The sequence below is a fragment of the Grammomys surdaster genome, unplaced genomic scaffold (assembly GCF_004785775.1).
Source record: "Grammomys surdaster isolate TR1022 unplaced genomic scaffold, NIH_TR_1.0 804, whole genome shotgun sequence".
In the NCBI taxonomy this organism is placed as follows: Eukaryota; Metazoa; Chordata; class Mammalia; order Rodentia; family Muridae; genus Grammomys; species Grammomys surdaster.
In genome coordinates this window covers 255,012-273,143 of record NW_021605223.1, presented here as the reverse complement: position 1 = coordinate 273,143, position 18,132 = coordinate 255,012, and the positions used below count along the sequence as shown (strand labels likewise).

Below are 18,132 nucleotides of genomic sequence, written 5' to 3'. Positions count from 1 at the left end.
CAGCCCCTCACTGGGGGATTCTAGGCAGGGGCTCTACCACTGAGCCATGCCCCCAGCCTCTCACTGGGGGAATTCTAGACAGGGGCTCTACCACTGAGGATATCAGGGAAGCACTCAAAAGCCCCGATCTTTTACTTTCTAAAAGATTTTTTTAAATTTTGTATATGTGGTATTTTGCTTTTTTTAAATTTAATGTATATGGGTGCTCTGTTTGCACGATATGTCTGACCACTAGAAGAGGGCATCAGATACCATTATAGACAGTGTGAGTCACCATGTGGGTGCTGGGAATTGAACTCAGGATCTCTGGAGATGCAGCTTAACTTCTGAGCCAAAGGAAAAAATTTCTGTCTAATTGTCATAATAATCACTAAGCCATTTTACCAGCCTCGGTGAGAATTAATTTTACATCTTTTTTTTGTTTTTGTTTTTCGAGACAGGGTTTCTCTGTGTAGTCCTGGCTGTCCTTGAACTCACTCTGTAGACCAGGCTGGCCTCGAACTCAGAAATCCGCCTGTCTCTGCCTCCCGAGTGCTGGGATTAAAGGCGTGTGCCACCACCGCCCGGCTTCTGAGCCATTTCTACAGCCCAGGGTATTTTGCTTTCCTATTACCACATGCATGCGGGGTGGAGAGCATCCTTCTCTGTGAGCAGAGTTAAAAACAGTGGTGAGCTATGATGTCAGTTCAAACTCAGCACTTGTGCAAAACTACTCTTAGCCACTGAGCCCTAAGTTGCCCAGACTGCCCTTAAACTTTGGGTCCTCCTGCTTCACCAGGCCCCACTCCTCCTTTTCCAAGTTCAAATTTCTGAGCACTGCTACCCTCGTGCTATCCAGTGGATCTAGTCCTTCAGGTCTGGTCCTGTTCAGTTCCTGAGCCGCTGACCAAAATGGCAGCTGCAGTGCTTTCTACTATTCAGGATGCAGTCTCGTGACAGGTTAGGCATGGGACACACTGCCCGTTATCCGTTAGCAATGTACTGTGGCCACAGGTATTATGTCCCCCAGTGCTCGTTTTTGAGATCCAGTGTAACAATACTGATCAGAGAATCCATTAAAGCAGTGGTCTTCAACTTGTGGGTCATGTCTCCCTTTAGGGAGTCTCGCAACCCTAAGACCATTGGAAAACACAGATGTTTACATTAGGAAAACACAGATGTTTACATTACAATTAACAGTAGCAGCTGCATCACAGTCAAGCAGCAGGGATAATTTTATGGTTGGGGGTCGCCATAAAGCGAGGAACTGTATTACAGGTCACAGCACTAGGAAGGCTGAGAACCGCTGCTCCAGAGGAAGGATGACTGAAGTGGAAATGTCTGGATTCTTTGGAGAGTTATGTCATGGGACGTTTTGCTGAAGCAAACACCAGAAGATGCGTGGTGCTTTGAAAGAACGTATGACCCCCACAGACAGAGCGACAAAGCTCTTACATTGGCTCATCTCGCACCACGTTGCTTGCCCTGACTTTGTAGAGAATAACTCGCCAAAGAACTTCTGATATTCCAGCTGCTCACTGCCGCTTCTACAGACTCCTGCTGACTCCTCAGAGCCTCTTCTGGAGTGAGCTGCTACTGACTCGTGTTTGGTATTTGCTGGTTAGACTGGACTGCTATTCCTGATTCCGGTCCCATGTTTTGGGCTGGACTGCTGATATCCTGACAACAAAGGATTAGGATCTCCCCAGAGAACTACTTCTCAACAGGTCCACAACCCCTGGTTCCCCTTTTTTTTTTTTTTCTTTCTTTTTCCCTACCTCAGGCCGGTGGGCTAGAGAGGAGGTTGAAGAGTTAAAGAAACCTAATTAAAGGAGGTTTCGGAAAATGAAAGCCTACTAGTGATGGTTAATCTTCCCAGCCTGACATCATTGAGAAGCCTAGAACTGTACAGTACAACATCGGTGTGCCTGGGAAGCTGTTTCCAGAAAACATTAAGGGAGAAATGCAGCCGGGCGGTGGTGGCGCATGCCTTTAATCCCAGCACTTGGGAGGCAGAGGCAGGTGGATTTCTGAGTTCGAGGCCAGCCTGGTCTACAGAGTGAGTTCCAGGACAGCCAGGGCTACACAGAGAAACCCTGTCTCGAAAAACCAAAAAAAAAAAACAAAGAGAAACGCTGCTCACCCTGATTGTGAGCGGCACCACCTGCTGGTGCTGGGCCTGGGTGCACTACTAGGTGGTCAGCCGTAAAAGTTCTGCTCCTGGCCACAGGACGTGACTGACTCTGCTCCTCCACGGGCCCATGCCTGGCCACAGGGTGTAAGCCAGTGAGCTTTCCTCCCTTGAAAGGCCTCCTCAAACTCAGCAAGGGAGTCTACCGGTCATCAGGACTCTCCACCTGTGAATGACATTAAGTGACCTTTAAAAAGTGCTCCAGGGCCAAATGGGGCCATCTGCCTTTCAATCTAGCCTGCCAGTGGGGACACATCAAGAAACCATTTGGGGAGAGGATGTAGTCCTAAGGCACTGACACCCACCAGACCTTCACCTTGAACGACCCAGTCTCCAGAACTGTAGTAAATTTGTGTGCTTTATAAAGTACCCAGCCTCAGGCGTTTTATGATGACAGCATAAATGGACCAAGATACCATCCCCTTTTCATGAGCATGAAGTTGTTGCCAGACCTGGGTCGCTCAGCATCGGAAATCAGCTATGCAAGAGCGGGGCCAGCCGTGGCTCAGCGGTTAAGAGCACTAGCTACTCTTCTGGAGGACCCAGGTTCAATTCCCAGCACCCGCATGGCAGCTTACAACTGTCTGTAACTCCAGTTCCAGGGATTTTGACACCCTCACACAGACATGCATGCAGGTAAAATACCAATGCACAAAAGTTCAAATAAAATAAATTATAAAAGACTTTGGTGTGTGAACTTTCAACACGTTACCAAAAACACAATGTTGGTTGCAAGATGGCCCAGCGGATTACGTGCTTGTCAAGCCTGTGGAGTACACCGTGGAGAGAACTGTCTCCTGCAACTAAGTGGTCCAGACAGAAACAGAACTCAAAGATTTTTAATTATGTGTATCCTGTGGGTCTGTGTGTGTGTATGTGTGTCTCAGATCCCTGAAGCTGGAGTTATCAGGCAAGAGTGAGCAACTGATGCTGCACCAAATGTCATTCCTGAGGGCAGACTCCCAGTGAGAGCCACTTTCCCATAGATGTCATCTGGGCAGCCTAATTTAAAAAGCAAAGCTCCTTTGCTGAGCCTGGAGCATCCTGAGGTGATGGAATCAGGCAACAAGATGACCTCTTCTTGACTCTGTCAAGATCCTGGCCATGAGACTGGGTTTGGCAGTCGAGATCTCCATTTTCTTCTTTTTCTTTTTTTCTCTTCTTTCTTCTTCTCCTCTTCCTCCTTTTTCTTCTTTTTAAAAATTTTTTCCAGACAGGGTTTCTCTGTGTAGCCCTGGCTGTCCTAGAATTCATTCTGTAGACCAGGCTGGCCTTGTTTGTGGAGATCTGTCTGCCTCTGCCTCTCCCCATCTGTGCTGGGATTAAAGGCACAAGCCACCCAGTGAGATCTCCATTTTCCAAGGAGGTCTGCTGTGGTATTACTCACCCTTCGTGTGATGGCGTGTAGGTGGTTGGTAGCTCCTGCAGACCAGACCCACCCTGAGGCACCACTCCTACTCTGCCTCTCACTGGCCACAGAACTTCCATCAGCTCACCCTCTAGACTCCTGCTGTAGCAGTTGTAAAATGTTCCCAGTGGGCTGGAGACGCAGCTCAGTCAGTGAGGGCCTGGCATGAGCTAAGGTCTGGGTTCAGTTCCCAATGCTGCATAAAGTTACACGTGTGCGCGTGTGCGTGTGCACGCGTGTGTGTTTGCAGTCATACCTGTGACCTCAGCTGAGGTCGTCGAGGGAGGAGATCAGCAGCTCACAATGGTAATGCAGTATGTTCGAGGCCCGCATGGGCTATGAGACTCCATCTTAACAAAAATAAAACAAATGTCTGTAAAACTTAGCCTTCTGGGTTCTAGAGATGGAGTTCAGTGAGAACTTGCCCACTGAGTATGGCACCCGGGGTTCACTTGCCGGTATTGAAACTGGCCTGGCCCTCTGTTCCTTTCCGCTCCCTGCTGTCACTGGGTACCCCCTTGCCTTCCCCACTGTCCCCTGCCCACCTGCACAAGCATCCCAAGCATCCCCCTGCCCCAGACCTCCGCCCCCACAGCCACTGCGAGCCTGCTCTACCTGAGGCTCATTCTCAGTCGCCTGCCGTATGCATCCATGCCTAGAGGACTCACCCTCTCCATCTCATTCTGTAGCCCAGGTTGGCCTTCAACTCCCACCTCAGCCTCCAGAATGCTGGGATTATAGGACTGTATCGCCATGCCCCGGCTCCGTATTTGGCATGGTTTATGTAAATGCGTGCCACACCTTCTGTCTCTCCAGCATGACACAACTCCCAGAGCCTGGAGCACGGCTGTCGGTAGTGCTTGTGAGGTGTGAGCGGGGCTCGGTCCATCTGCAGAACCTGCTAGAGAGCTGACTGAGGAGGGCCCGGACACACAAGACCTTGTCTCAAAACAACAAAAAGCCAACCTCCTCTCTGTTCTCTCACTCACCGCTGTACCCCCAGCTTCCCGGACAGCCCGAGCCCTCTCAGAAGCTCTCGACGAATCAGCTGAGTGAGCCCAGCACCCACATTCCTACACTCTTCACAAGATGCACTGAGCCAGGCCTAGCCCACTGTGCGCTCGGGCCTCGGGATGCTGTGGTAATTAGGGTCCTATTCCTAGAGGCTCCTAGCTGCCAAGCTTCTATGAGCTAACACGTGGAAAGCGCCTCGGAGCAGGGCTTGGCAACAGAAAATGCTTGGTAAATGGTAGCTATCGTTATAATCAGCCTTCTATTTTCAAGGCAGCTTTGGTGCCAAGCGTCTACGAATTAGTATTTCCTTTCTCAAAGCAGAAGCCTGGTTTCCTTTCTTTCCTTTTGTGCACGCCCGTGTGTGTGTGTGTGTGTGTGTGTGTGTGTGTGTGTGTGTGTGTCTAAGCCTGGGCTGCCCTTGAACTCTCTCAGTAACCTGTCACCCTTCAGTGTGCTGGGATTCTAAGCATCAATCATGAAATGAAATCAATACATACAGCATCAGAACACCCAAGGTTCCAGGTCTGGAATGGGTGGGGGCCGACTACTGTCCTCAACCCGGGACAGGGGCACCACGGCAGCCACTCTGGCCTTCCTTAGTGTCCCAGGTGGGCTCTTGTTTTGTCGACTCTTGAGAAGGATTCATTCCCAGCCGCACCTGCCTCCTTCTAGGCATGGTTAGATTTAAAAGTTACACTCCTCTGGGCTGCTTTGAATAAGAATGGCTTCCACAGGCCATTCATGCATTAAGTCACCAGGGAGAGGCACTGTTTAAAAAAATTACAACTGTTTGGAGGTCTGTCTGGTCTGGAGGTGTGACCTTGTGGAAGGACATGTGTCACCCGGGGCTGGGCTTTGGGGGTTCAAAAGCTCACGTCAAGCCCAGTGTCTTTTTCAGTCTGTGTGAGGACCAGGGTGTAGCTATCACCCCCTTCTGCAGCACCGTGCCTGTCACGCCTGCCACCATGCTCCCTATAACGGCAATGGACTAAACCAACCTCGAAAGCTAAAAGCCAGCCTCAATGAAATGCTCTTTTATAAGTGTTACCTTGGTCGTGGTGTCTCCTCACAGCAATAGGACAGTGACTAAGATACCTTTCTACAACAGGTTACCTTTCTCTTGCTTTTTTCTACACAGCATTTCTCTTACTGTATCTTCAGTGTCCACCCCACAGGGTCCATGCCAGTGCTATAAAAGAAGGTGACAGCTGAGGTGTAGGGAGCTGGAGAGACGGCTCACTGGTTAAGAGTGCTTGCTACTCTTACAGAGAAACCAATGGGGGGCTCACAACACCCTGTAACTCCAGTTCCAGGGGATCTGACGCCCTCTTGTGGCCTCCTTGGTCACTACACACATAATTCTTATTTAATGGTATACTTACTACACTTAACACAAGGGAGGTACTCAAAACTATTCGTTAGATTTCCAGTTCTGGAAGAGGTCATGCAAATCAAGGCAGTGCCACAGTGCTAGGAAACAGCCATCAGGAGCACATAGATCCTGGACTTTGACTCCACATACATATAGCCCTTGGTCGGGCACTAGACACCTAAGCAGCACAGGGGGAGCTGGCTACCAAGCTAATGGTACTCGTCTTTGTAGGAGGGACCAGTGATGTGTTGGCAGAATACTCAAAGCCCTCATGACCCCAGCAAACCACAATCTGTTCTGAGGGGCTTGGCTAGCTAGCCTTTCCCAGGCTTCTTTGCAACTGACTATAACCAGGAAACTGGCTTTCCAGCCGAGGCACTGTGGGGGGAAGTGGCCTATGCAACTGGCAGGCACCAAAGTGCCCTACCTAGCTCTTGACAGCACAGATCAATGGGGGTGGTTTCAAGTTTCATGGGTGGCCTGAACCCCAGTACTCCTAGCAAAGTATGCTGGCTTTGTACCTGTGATTCTAGGGCTGACACAAGAGAAACAAGTTCAAAGCCAAACAAAACGTGATGGGCTGTGGCTCAGTTGACAAGAGTGCTTGTGTAACATGCTCAAAGCCCCGGGTTCAATCCCCAGCAGCACATGAACTTGGCCAGGGGCAGTGTATGCCTGTAATCTCAGCACACAGGGAGTGGAAGCAGAGGGATGCTGGCGCAGAGCACGCTCAGCCACACTCACGCAGCTCGCACACACTCGGGGCCAGCACACAGAATCTGGCTTTTATTTGGCCCTTCGAATATCTACTGCCAAGACAACACAGATGGGTGGGACCCCAGCCCCCAATCCAGCTTCCTCAGCCCCTGCTCCCACCTACCCCTCTTCTAGCTCTCTGGTGGCCCCACCTAAACCTCACCCCGGGCATGCAGCATGAAGTGGCCATGCAGCTCCCCGAGGTTGTCAAAGGAGTCCTCACACTCCGTACAGTGGTAGGTGCCCCCCTCCTCCTCATCTTCATCCCCATCCCGCCCTGCTGGCCGATTTTCCCCAGTGCGAGACGGTTCCTCCTCTTCCTCTCCAAGAGCCCTGCTCTCAGGGGCTGGGGCTTCTTGGGTTGCTGTTGCAGGGCAGCAGAGTCGGCAAGGCGGGGTGCCCGGTGGGGCCTCTCCCAGCGCTGATCGGCCACAGAGCTGGCAGGGCTGTGCAGGTGGGCCAGCAGGCTGGGTCGCTCGGGGGGCTCGGCGGGACGGGCCACCCCTGCCTCCACCTATGCGCTGTTTCACCTTATAGCCAGGGTCATATTCAGGGTCATCAGTGGTCTCCTCTTCCTCTTCCTCCTCTTCCTCCTCAGAGTCGGGCTCTGAAAGAGTGTACTCAGAGTCAGAAGAATGCTCCGGGCCTGTTGGGGCAGGTAGGAGAGACACGGCCATCAGGGCTGTGTCCAGCTGGCCCCCGAGCCTCGTTCAAGCTCACTTCGAGGACAGGACAGCTTGGCACAACACAGATGTAATGTATCTGCATGTCTAGCAAATGACTACCTGGCAGGAGCCGTGACCGTCATCTGTAATGACAGTATCAAGGAGGCTGAGGCAAGAGAATCACTGCAAGCTCCAGGCCGGCTGGCTGAGAGAATGAGATCCTGTCTCAAACTAAGGCAGACAGATGGCAGCGGGGTGCGGTGGAGGGCAAAGACGGTGCACGTGTGCTCGTCCTGCTCTTTAACAGCAGCACCTGGACCAACGTGGCCATGGCTCTCGCCGGCGGTCACACAACAGCACAGAAAGCAAAAGGTGCCAATGGCCCTGCCCTAGACCATTCCAGAAAGACAAGCATCAGAACTAGGGTAGCTAAGCAGTAGACACGTGGCTCTGTTTTGGTTGGTTTGGTGCCAAAGCTGGTGAATTCCTTAATCATTTGCCATCTCATTTTTTTACACAGGGTCTCTCACTGAACCCAGAGCTTGGCAAATGACTAATCTGACAGGGCTGTCTGTGCCTTCCAGGGTGGCAGTCCAGGTGCAGAGACCACACTCCACACTATGCTTTTATTTTGGTGCTGGGGAATCCAAATTCCTGTATTCACACCTCCACGGCCCAGCATTCTCCCCGGCCTTTCTGTTTGTTTTGTTTTTTGGAGGCAGGTTCTCATGTGGCCTAGAGTTGGCTTTGAACTCCTGATCTTCCTGCCTTCACCTCTCAAAAGCTGGATTACAGGCCAGCACCACTATACTTGCTTTTCTTTTTGGAGACAGAACACGTGTGTACGTGTATGTGTGTGTGTGTGTGTGCTTGTATTCCACGCTGTCAACGCATCATCATCCCGTCTCAGCCTCTAAGTGCTGGGATTACAGATAATTTCCATTTCAGTAGACAAGTCAACTAAACTGCTCAATTTTAAGTACAGATACATGACTGTAATTTCAGGACATAAAAGTACATAGAGATGAGTCTGGACTTAAAAACATGGTCAACGGCTGGCATGATGGCTCAGTGGTAAAGGTGCTTGCTGCTAAGCCTGACCACCTGAGGTTGATTCCCAGGACCCACAGAGTAGAGGGACAGAACCAACTCCCAGTAGTTGTGATCTTCCCTTCTGAACCCATCAGAGTACTCACCCTCACTAAATCAATATGTAAGTTAACAAAAGCTTTTAAATGAGCACATGTACAGTGGCGTGGTGAGGACACGAGCACCTGCTGTGGGTCACCCGCAGGGTGGGAGTCTCCATGGTCAAGGGAGCTTACAGTCCTCGGGGTGCTTGCTGGCTTCGGCCACACTGGAAGCGGCCTGGTGGAAGAACCCACTGGGCTGCAGGGCAGTCTCCTCCCGCAGCTCACACTGAGGGTGTTTCTGCCCTGCTCACATTACCACGGGGGCAACAGGTGCTCGGGGGGCCACCCCTCACCCGCCCTCACCGTCACCACACCACAGCGGTGCACCTCCCTTCCCTTTCTGCAGACCAAGCTCCAATCCTGTCTCTGGGTCTGCTCAGCACAACACTGGTCACTGGTTCCCGGCAGCCCTCCCCAGCGCGGCCCTCCCCAGCACGGCCTTAGGTTCTCTTGCAGTCCAATCAATTGCTCAACAACTACTTGTACTCATGTTTCTTCTTGTCACCAAGAGAAGCAATGGTTTGCGTGGTGGCCCTGATGTCTGGGGCCCTCTGCACCCCACACATCCGTGGGATGAACACTGGGCCCCCACATGTTGTTCCCTCTGCTACGGATACTCAGTCCTGCCCTCCCCTTGAGGCCCCAGGGCAAAGCTCCCTCTTTGGTGAGGCGCTCTATGCCTCCTCATCCTAGATGGCCAGTTATCTTCTCACCTGCCCTCTCACTGTCCCCTGTGAGCCCCAAGGCTGTGACATCCATGCCCAGGCTCCTCCCCATGCCCAGGGCAGGCGCTAAGGGTCCTATGTGCTTCTCCCCATCTCAGGACTGCTGCCTTGTCCCTGACCCGTTCTGTGACCGTCTCACCTCCTACAGACACTGTCTAAGGCCTAGGGCTCTCTGCAACTGTCCTACACTGTGTCCACTTGGTCCTTCCTATACAGACAAATGACAGCCACTATAACAGCCACTGCTTTGATGGCCCTGGCTACTGCAGTTCCCATCACTGTCTAGAGCCTGTGGCCTTCTGGGCCCCTAGTATGTCTCCCTCATCAACCTGGGAGTTCCTTAAGGGCAGACTTGATCTTGGGGTTCTCACCTCAAGTCTAGCAGAGAACAAGTGGCTCACAGCTTTCGGTGAGGCCAGGCTGAGCTCTTTCCTGACCCCCACCCCCCACGAGGGCCGTTCTCCATTCTACCAGCAGCGCCACTACTCTGTGAGGCCCAGCTCAGTGTCATCATCTCTAGGAAGCCTCCCTGGCCCTTAAGGCTGTCAGTGTCTCTTCAGACTCCCCTACCATGCCTGCCCAGACAATAACATCTATCACTTAGGCCTAAGGCAGGCCCTTGCTGAACTCAGCTCCACTTTTCAGCCCTGTGGAGTCTGAGTGGATCTAATTCCATTTGGGAATAGTCTCCGGCCTTGTGCCAGACAGAGCCTTGCTCCTTCTCTCAAGTCTGACCTCAGCAGGGCCCCAGGGGCCTCAGGGACCCACTGTGACATCATGGAGCTGCTTGTGATGAGCCCTCTGGTTGTTGTCCCTGGCTACCAAATCCTGCATGTTCACCATGACTGCCAGGCACTCAAGCCCCTTTGCACCCGCCATGCCCTCTCCATCAAAGAAATCCTCCAGGTGCAGCATGGCTCTGCCATCCACTGGGCCCTCAAAGCCCACCGCGGCTCCCGCAGCTCCCGCGGCTCCCTCAGCCCCCATGGCTCCGGCATCCACTGGGCCCTCAAAGTCCACGGCAGTTCCTGCGGCTCCCATGGCTCCAGCCTCCTTAAAGATCACCAAAGTGGCAGTGCCCAACAGTTCCTCAGTGCATCCCAAGTCCCCTAACTTGCTTATGAGCCCTAGCAGTTCTAAATCTACCAGAGCGAGAGGTACCAAGACAGCCCCTTCAACCCGGCCCAGCAGCAGGTCCCAAGGCCGCAGCAAGACAAGAACATCCAGTCAGGTGAGCACTGATACCAAGGCCAGGAAGGCCAGCAGGGGCAGGAAGGGAGGCAAGACTGGAGTTATGGGACAGTATCAGCAGAGACACACACACAGCAGGGGGCGAACTCCAGGTAAAAGGGGAAGCCAGAGCTCCAAGACGTCCCCGCACAGGGCCAGCACTCCTAACAGGAAGAGAACCCATTCTGCCAAACCAGGGGTGGCCAAGAAGGCAAGGACCCCTACTTCCCACCGCAAACAAAGCCGAGGCAAGAGTTATAGCCGACCTAGACCCAGTACCCATGAAAGGAGCGACAACTGGCTTAGAATCAGGCACAGGACCAAGAGCCCGAAGCTGCACGGAGCCTTAGACACTGAACGTGCTGGCGTTAGGGTACCCGAAATCTTCATTAGGGCCAAGAGCCACAGCCCAAATAGGACAGCCTTCAAGAGCTTTAGCAAGTCTCCGGTGGCATCCAGGAGAGCCAGGAGTTACAGCCAGCTAACTTCCCCCAGCAGGGACCAGACTCACACTCTGACTGACCTGACTCATATGTCAGGCATGATCAAGAGCTACATGAGGCCCAGAAGCCTCAGCAGGACCCAAAGCCTCAGCCGCTCTAGGACCCCTAGCAGGACCCGGAGTCACAGCCGCTCTAGAACCCCCAGAAGGTCAAGAAGTCATAGTCACAAGAGGACCCAGAGCCAGGAGAGAAGTTACAGCTGGAAGAGAAACCGCAGTAGAGCAAGAAGTCGTACCCGGAGGGGCACACCCACCCAGATGAGACAGAGACAGGAGAGAAGTCACAGCCCCAGGAAACCTCTAAGAAGGGAAAGAAGCCAAGTATGGTCTAGGACCTCTAGCGAGGAAAAAAGCCACAGCCGGTCCAGAAGTACCAAGCAGAAAGATCACAGCCGCTCAAGACCCACCAAGAAGAAGGGTCACAGGCGGCCTAAAATGTCCAGTCCTGAGAGTGAAAACAGCCAGTCTAGAAGTCCCAGCACAGACACAGCCCACAGGCGGTCTCGAACTCCTATCAAGAAAGGAGCACAGAGCAGATCCAGAATCTCCAGTAAGGAGAACCACCATGACCACTCTAGAACCCACAGCAGAGATAGAGCCCTCAGCCAATCTAGAACCTCCAGCAAGGACAGAGAACCTACCCAAGGTGCAGCCCCTAAGAGCCTCCATGGGGAGCCATCTCCTACCAGGACCAAGACTTCTAGTCAGAAAAGAGCTGGTGGCAAGGCAAGTGGCCACTCCTCAACACAGCTTCCCAAGGAGACCCAAGCCCAGGATGACAGCTTTGTTGACACTGCTACTTCTAAGGCCTCACCTGGGGAAAGGTCTTCGTCGTCTTCCTCCAAGCTGGCATAGCCTCCAGTCTCAGTGGGCTCACGGGTCTCTGTCATGGCGGGGGGAGGGGACAAGAGACAGGAGCAGAGCAGCGACTGGGCAGGGTCCCTCCACGGCCAGCTCTCCCACGGTCACACCTCCAGCCACAAGCTCCTCTAACACAGGGTGTTGGCAGGTAGAGAAGGATGCTGGATAAGGGAGAAAGAAAGGCCTGCGGTGACTCAATAAATTTTTACATAACACTTGTCCCCATTCTAAGACCACTGTGTGCTCAGTGCTGGAAGTGAGGTGAGGCAAAGATGGCCTCTGTTCTGTCTTGACTGTGTACAGAGCCTCAACTCTGCAGACCCTGTCCCCCAAGAGGCCTTGACTTCCAGTTATCTGGGCAACCTACTGTCTTGTGGTTTTCAATGAGGCAGGGAGAGAGGACATCCCAAGTTATTTAAAGGTAGGTATTGGCAAGGTCACCAATCATACCTGTCAAAGAAGAGGGCTGTGCCAGACATTAACCCTTTATCTGTAGGGAGGTCTGGGGACTGAGGGAGGGAGGACAACCAGGAAGAAAGGTCACAGATCGTTGACTATTAAGGACACAGAACACTTGGTACAGCTGAGATACTAGATAGCCTGGAAATGTTTTAAATTGCTTTGTTTTTATGAGACAGGATTTGAAATGCCCTGGACAGACCTTGGATCCCAGATGCTCCTGGATCTACCTCCCAAATGCTAGAGATCGAATGGTAGGGTGGGCTTCAGGCACGCTAGCCAAACATCCACTCTGCCAACCGAGCACAATCGATATGCTTCCATTTGTGCTTGTTTGAAACAAGGCTTTGCATATCCCAGGCTGGCTTCAGGTTTACTAAGTAGCCTCAGATGACCTTGAATTCCTCTTTTCCTCCCAAGTGGATCACAGGATCACAGGAACATCACCATGCCTGGTGTGTTGCTTTAGGCATCAACCTACACTAATTCTGTAAAAGTCAGTCTTGCCTAGGTTTGAACTCAAATCTGTCATTTTCTGCCTATTGCTTCAAACAGGACACAACTTCTCTTGTCTGTTTCCTTCTCAAGTTCAGGCCTTGATTGGTACATGCAGGACCACACAAAAACCAGCTCCCTTGAAGCAGAAGAGGAAGGAGACCTGCAGGCTGCCCAAAGTCCAAGGTCACACTGGTCACCTCCTCAGACTAGTGGCTGAACAAGGATCCAAAGCCATGCTTTGAATATAAGTAGGCATTCTACACCTACAGTCTAAGCCTCGGGCTGGTAAATCTGCAGTTTAAGGTCTTAGCTGGCTACATAGAATTTGAGGCTAGTATGCGCTAAAGAGCACCCTGTCCAAAAGAGAGGAGAGAGAGAGAGAGAGAGAGGCATCTCCCCAGGCTTCCGGTAGGGTTAGGGGCACATACAGGCCCTAACACATAGCCAGAGGGAGAGAGTCCTAGTTCATCCTCCATTTCCCATTTGGGATTCTCTCCTTCCTCTTTGTGGATCTGGAGAGTTCACTTTCGCCCTTGCAAAGCTCACCTGTTAACAACTGTATCGCTCATTGGCTCTAATGATCCCTGTTTCTTTCAACGAACACACCTCTTCCTCCTCCTGCACTGTGAGAGAACCTTGCAAAACCAGGCAGCGTAGGTCTACCAACCACAGGATGGTTTCCACTCTCCTGTAGACGCTTGCTAGACAGTCTAAGCTGGCCTTGAACTTGCAATCCTCCAACCTCAGCTTCCCAGGTTCTGGGACTATGGCTATGGACACTAATAATATGGCAAAGCCTAAAGGTTAGGCACTGGGCACACAAACAATGGTAGAAAGCACACTATCTTTTCAAAGCCCAAATGTCAAGTTCGTTGTTGGGGGAATGCAGCTGGGGGTGGGGCGAACACTGGATAGGGAATTTACTAAAGACACCTAGATCCTGGATCCAGCCTTTTAAGGACAGAGAAATAATTGGGAAGGAAGAGCCATCAGGTATAGGGCCCCTCTAATTCTGGAGTAATACACTATTTCTGGAAAAATTCGCACCATTTAGCAAAGACAAAACTGAGGACAACTGATCAAGTATTTTATTTCATTTTGGTTTTTCGAGACAGGGTTTCTCTGTGTAGCCCTGGTTGTCCTGGAACTCACTCTGTAGACCAGGCTGGCCTCGAACTCAGAAATCCGCTTGCCTCTGCCTCCCAAGTGCTGGGATTAAAGGCATGCACCACCACTGTCCGGCAAGTTTCTATTTTAAATATTTAATATATGTGCTCCATGCAGTACCTGGGATTAGCCATTCCATAAACCCAAAGTCACTCTCCCTTCTTTTTTGAGATCTGATCCTCCCTCCCCCCAACAAAAAGGAAAAAAAAAAACAACAACAAAATACAAAACTGGTCTAGGATAGCGAATCCTCCTGCCTCAGGCCGAGTGTTGGAATTACAAGCACGTGACACCATACTGGGCTTTAACTATTATTATTCTACTTGACCATCACATCAGGGATTGTCAGGACTTTCCGTGGGGTTACCTGGGGACAACCATCCCTTTCCAAACTCACATTATACAAAGCTCCCTCCAGAATGTTCCAGATATCAGGTGGAAACATCAGGACAGGTGAAAATCAGCTGGGCGTGGTGGTGCACCTCTGCGAACTCAGGCACTTGGTAAATTATAAACTCTAGGTCGTTCTCCACGATATTGTGGGTCCGAAACCACCTATGTGAAACCGTCGGCCACAGTGCCCTCAAATGCACAGTGGCCAGGACCCCACCCACCCACATAACAGTGAACCAGCACTGTGTGAGTGAACACTACAGATACCTTTCAGCCCAACGTTCGGTAGGTAGGACAAGGACTCGGACCAGCCCCGGTACCAAACAATAAAGATCAGCTCCCACAATGCCCCATGACAACTTCCCACGATGCCTCGGGCCTTTAACGACCACCTTCTACAAACGCCAGGCATCGAAAGGCGCCTAGCAGGCTTCTCGCGGAAAGCGTGTGCGACACAAAAAAAAAAAAAAAAAAAAGGTCCCCTCCAGGAGCCCAGGCCCTTCCCAGAATGCCCCAGGCCCATAACTCCTGGCTCTGGGGCTCCCACAATGCCTCGAGGCGAAGCTGTGGCAGATCCCGAGCCTCGTGCTGGGACAAGCAAAGGACTCTCGGGCTGGTCCCTCTGCCAAGCCGCCGCGGGCTCCCGTCATGCAGCGGGGCTGTATCGCCCGCTTCCCAGCATGCCCCGCGCCACCCCAAGCACGGACACTCACCGACGCCGGCAGCCCCGGCTCGGACTCTGCGGGAGCGGCTGCACGCCCGGGCACTGCGCCTGCGTTTAGGGAGGCTAGGCAAGCACGGCAAGCAAGAGCTCGCCAGCGAGGGGCGAGAGGCGCTCAGGGCGCGTGCGCGGTCAGACCGACCATTCCCGGCGATCGGTGGGAAGAGGGGGTTCGGAGACTCGCGCAGGCTGCTGAGCTCACGCCGGCGGGGTGTCCGGGTGCCTGCCGCTCACAGCCCCGCTGGACTTGGTACAGTCCGCCACCCGAAGGATGAAGAAGCTTCCAGGATCGCGCGTGCGTGCGCAGTACAGCGAACGCGCCTTCTAAATAGGGGATGCCTTGGGGTGAGGGCGGGGGAGAGAAGGGGCTTAAATACTCGGCGTGGCGCCCGGGGCTGGAGGCTCGCTCATTTGCATAATCCTAGCGCGGGACAAAGGAAGACCTCCCGCACTGGAGGATGTGATTTGCATATTCCCGGGAGAGGCTGTCCTTCCCAGCGCAGTGATTAGCATATGGATGGAGAAGGGGGGGGAAACCTAAGAAAAGCGCATGCGTGTAGGGGACTGCAGACTTAAGCGGAGTGGGCTGGCAACCTTGTCCCGAAACTAAAGGTCTGGGACCGGGTTCACGCCCCTGTCACCCAGGATAAGTACCAGAACAGCACGTGGTTTCTGCTTTGCGAGAGATCTGGACCCCCCAGCCTAAGGAAGAAGAACCACATTTGTTTAGACTAATACAACTGTCAAGACCTGGAAGAGGTAGACAGCAGGAGGCCGTGGATGCCAGAAACGCCTGCTCCAGCCCGAGGTTATGCAAGGGCTTCCAAGTACTGATTTTTTAAGCCAGGTCTGAACTGGAGCCAACTAGAATGGGCGTCTTCTGGCAGACGAATAGCTAATGCAAATGTCCAGAGGCAAAGTAGTGCCTGCATTCTTAGAGGAAGTCATGGCAGCGTTTGCATGGAACACAATTAGAAAGTCTCCTATAGGTGTTTGTTTTTTTCTTTTTCTTTCCTTTTTTGCCTTTTTTTTTTTTTGAGGCAGGGTCTCATGTAGCTCAGGCTAGCCTCCAAGACCTGGGTCTAAGAAAATGACCTTGAACGCCACCTCTTGAATGCTGAAATTACAGGCATTTGACAGCCAGCCCAGCTCCAGTAGGTAATTTTAAAGGGCTATAACTTCATACAATTCGTAGCTGTCCCTACAACCCTCTCCTTCCCGTGTGCTCGAAAGAACTGCTTTTATCACTAGTAACCTAAAACTCTACAGTAGAGTCCCATTACACCATAGAAAACAAAAAGTTGTGTTTTTTTCTTTGTTTCTGAGAGTCTCCCTGTGTAGTCTGGAACTCACCCTAGCTTCGGAGCTCACTCTGGCTCCAGGTGGTTTTCATGAACTGCCTGCAGTTCTCCTGCCTCAGCTTCCTAGGGCTGAGATGACAGGTTTGCATCCCTCACACCTGGCCTCTCAGTCAAACTTCTGTCCCTGATGCCTTTTCTGGACCCACCCACCATTTTATCCGGTCCAGATCCACAGCACTTCAAACACAGTGATCGCTTTGCTGCCTCCGGCTTTGATCTTGCCTTTCGCTTTATCTAAAAACCCTTTGTCCCTGCTGCTCCCAGCTCACTCTCTCCTGGCACTGACGCCAATCCCAGGAGCATTCCTTGATGAGACAGCTCCTGCAGTTGAGTTAATTACGGACACTGACACAGCACCCGTCTCAATAAATCCCACACTTTTGATGGTGGGTGGAAACACAGTGAAGGGTGCCTGGGGCTTCCTGGTCCTTTCCGTCTCCTTCACATTGCATGAACATTTCCATAACAAAATAAAACAATACCCAACATCCCCTCTCTCTCTCTCTTCCCCCCCAACCCGTGTGTGTGTGTGTGTGTGTGTGTGTGTGTGTGTGTGTGTGTGTGTGATGGTCTCACTATATAGCCCTGGCCTGGAGTTTACTATGTAGACCAGACTGGGTGCAGAAATCCACTTGCTTCTTGTGCTGGGATTAAAGGTGGGTACCACCACAAGAGACTGACTGACCAACCTTCCTTCTTTCTGAAACAGGAACCTAATGTGTAGCCCAGGCTGTCCTCAAACTCAAGTCTCCTGCCAAAGTCAGCTTGAAGGCTGGGATTTTAAGATTTTAAGCATTTTAAGAGCCCTCTTTACAATTTAAAGCAAACGTTTAAGCTTTTCTGTTTGGCGGGGGAGGGAGGGCCATACAGTTTTACAAAGTAGCTAGGAGTGGCCTGGAACTTGCTCTGTAGACCAGGCTGCCCTGGAACTTGCTTGGAGCCTCTGTTCCCTGAATGCTGAGATTCCAGGTGTACCCACCATGTCCAGCTCGGAAACTGTAGCCATTATTTCTTTGCTTAGTCTGTTTCCTTCACCAGAGTTTCACAGGGTCAGAGTACAGTGACCTTTTCACCTTGAGCCCTGAAAACCTAGAACAGGATCAAATTTCAGATCCCAGTTAAACTGAAACAGCTCCTGTGTGTGCATGTGTGTGTGTGTTTTATTCATAGTTGGCTGTCTGGAACCTTAACAACTAACACATTGTAGACAGTTGTTTTTTGTACATCTCAGCTGGTCTCAAAACTCACAGGGGTCCTCCTGCCTCATCTTCCCAATTGCTGGGATTACAGGCATGTACCACCAGGCCTGGTTTCTGTTGCCCAGGCTGACCCTAAACTCTTAGGTTCAAGCAGTTGGTAGAGACAGGATGAAATGGAATTGAGGGTTTCCAGAGACCGGGGGGAGGGGGGCACAGAGGTGGGCTAGCATGAAAATGACAGACCAACCAGAGACTGTCTCAATGACTGGACAGAGACAAAGCTTGTAAAAACTCACAAATTGCTGGCTGTGGTTGGCTCAGCCTGTAATCCCAGCTTTTTAGAAGCTGAGGCAGAAGGGTTACCGGGAGTTCAAGATCAGCCTGAGTTAAAGTATAAGATGCTGTTTCAAATCGAAGAAACAAAAAAATCCTTGCCAC

The 18,132-nt window shown here is 51.9% G+C and overlaps 2 protein-coding genes across 5 annotated transcripts; one reads left to right on the top strand and one right to left on the bottom strand.

Moving 5' to 3' along the window:
- Positions 1–6,518: 6,518 nt before the first annotated feature.
- On the bottom strand, positions 6,519–15,555 carry Znf428 (zinc finger protein 428). 4 transcript variants are annotated; one of them, XM_028782567.1, is made up of 3 exons: positions 15,127–15,555; positions 11,850–12,057; positions 6,519–7,327 (listed from the first exon to the last, which is right to left on the bottom strand). In XM_028782567.1, the coding sequence occupies exons 2-3, from the start codon at positions 11,923–11,925 to the stop codon at positions 6,873–6,875; spliced, it is 531 nt and encodes a 176-aa protein (XP_028638400.1). In that variant the 5' UTR covers positions 11,926–12,057; positions 15,127–15,555; the 3' UTR covers positions 6,519–6,872. The 4 variants fall into 4 exon arrangements, with proteins under 4 accessions (XP_028638400.1, XP_028638397.1, XP_028638399.1 ...); XM_028782564.1 differs by having other exon boundaries at positions 6,519–7,366; positions 15,127–15,478; XM_028782566.1 differs by lacking the exon at positions 15,127–15,555 and adding an exon at positions 14,681–14,872 and having other exon boundaries at positions 6,519–7,366.
- Positions 10,153–11,891, top strand: Srrm5 (serine/arginine repetitive matrix 5). The gene has a single exon (XM_028782563.1). It carries the CDS (start codon positions 10,181–10,183, stop codon positions 11,888–11,890), a length of 1,710 nt encoding a protein of 569 aa, XP_028638396.1. The 5' UTR covers positions 10,153–10,180; the 3' UTR covers position 11,891.
- Positions 15,556–18,132: the final 2,577 nt, after the last annotated feature.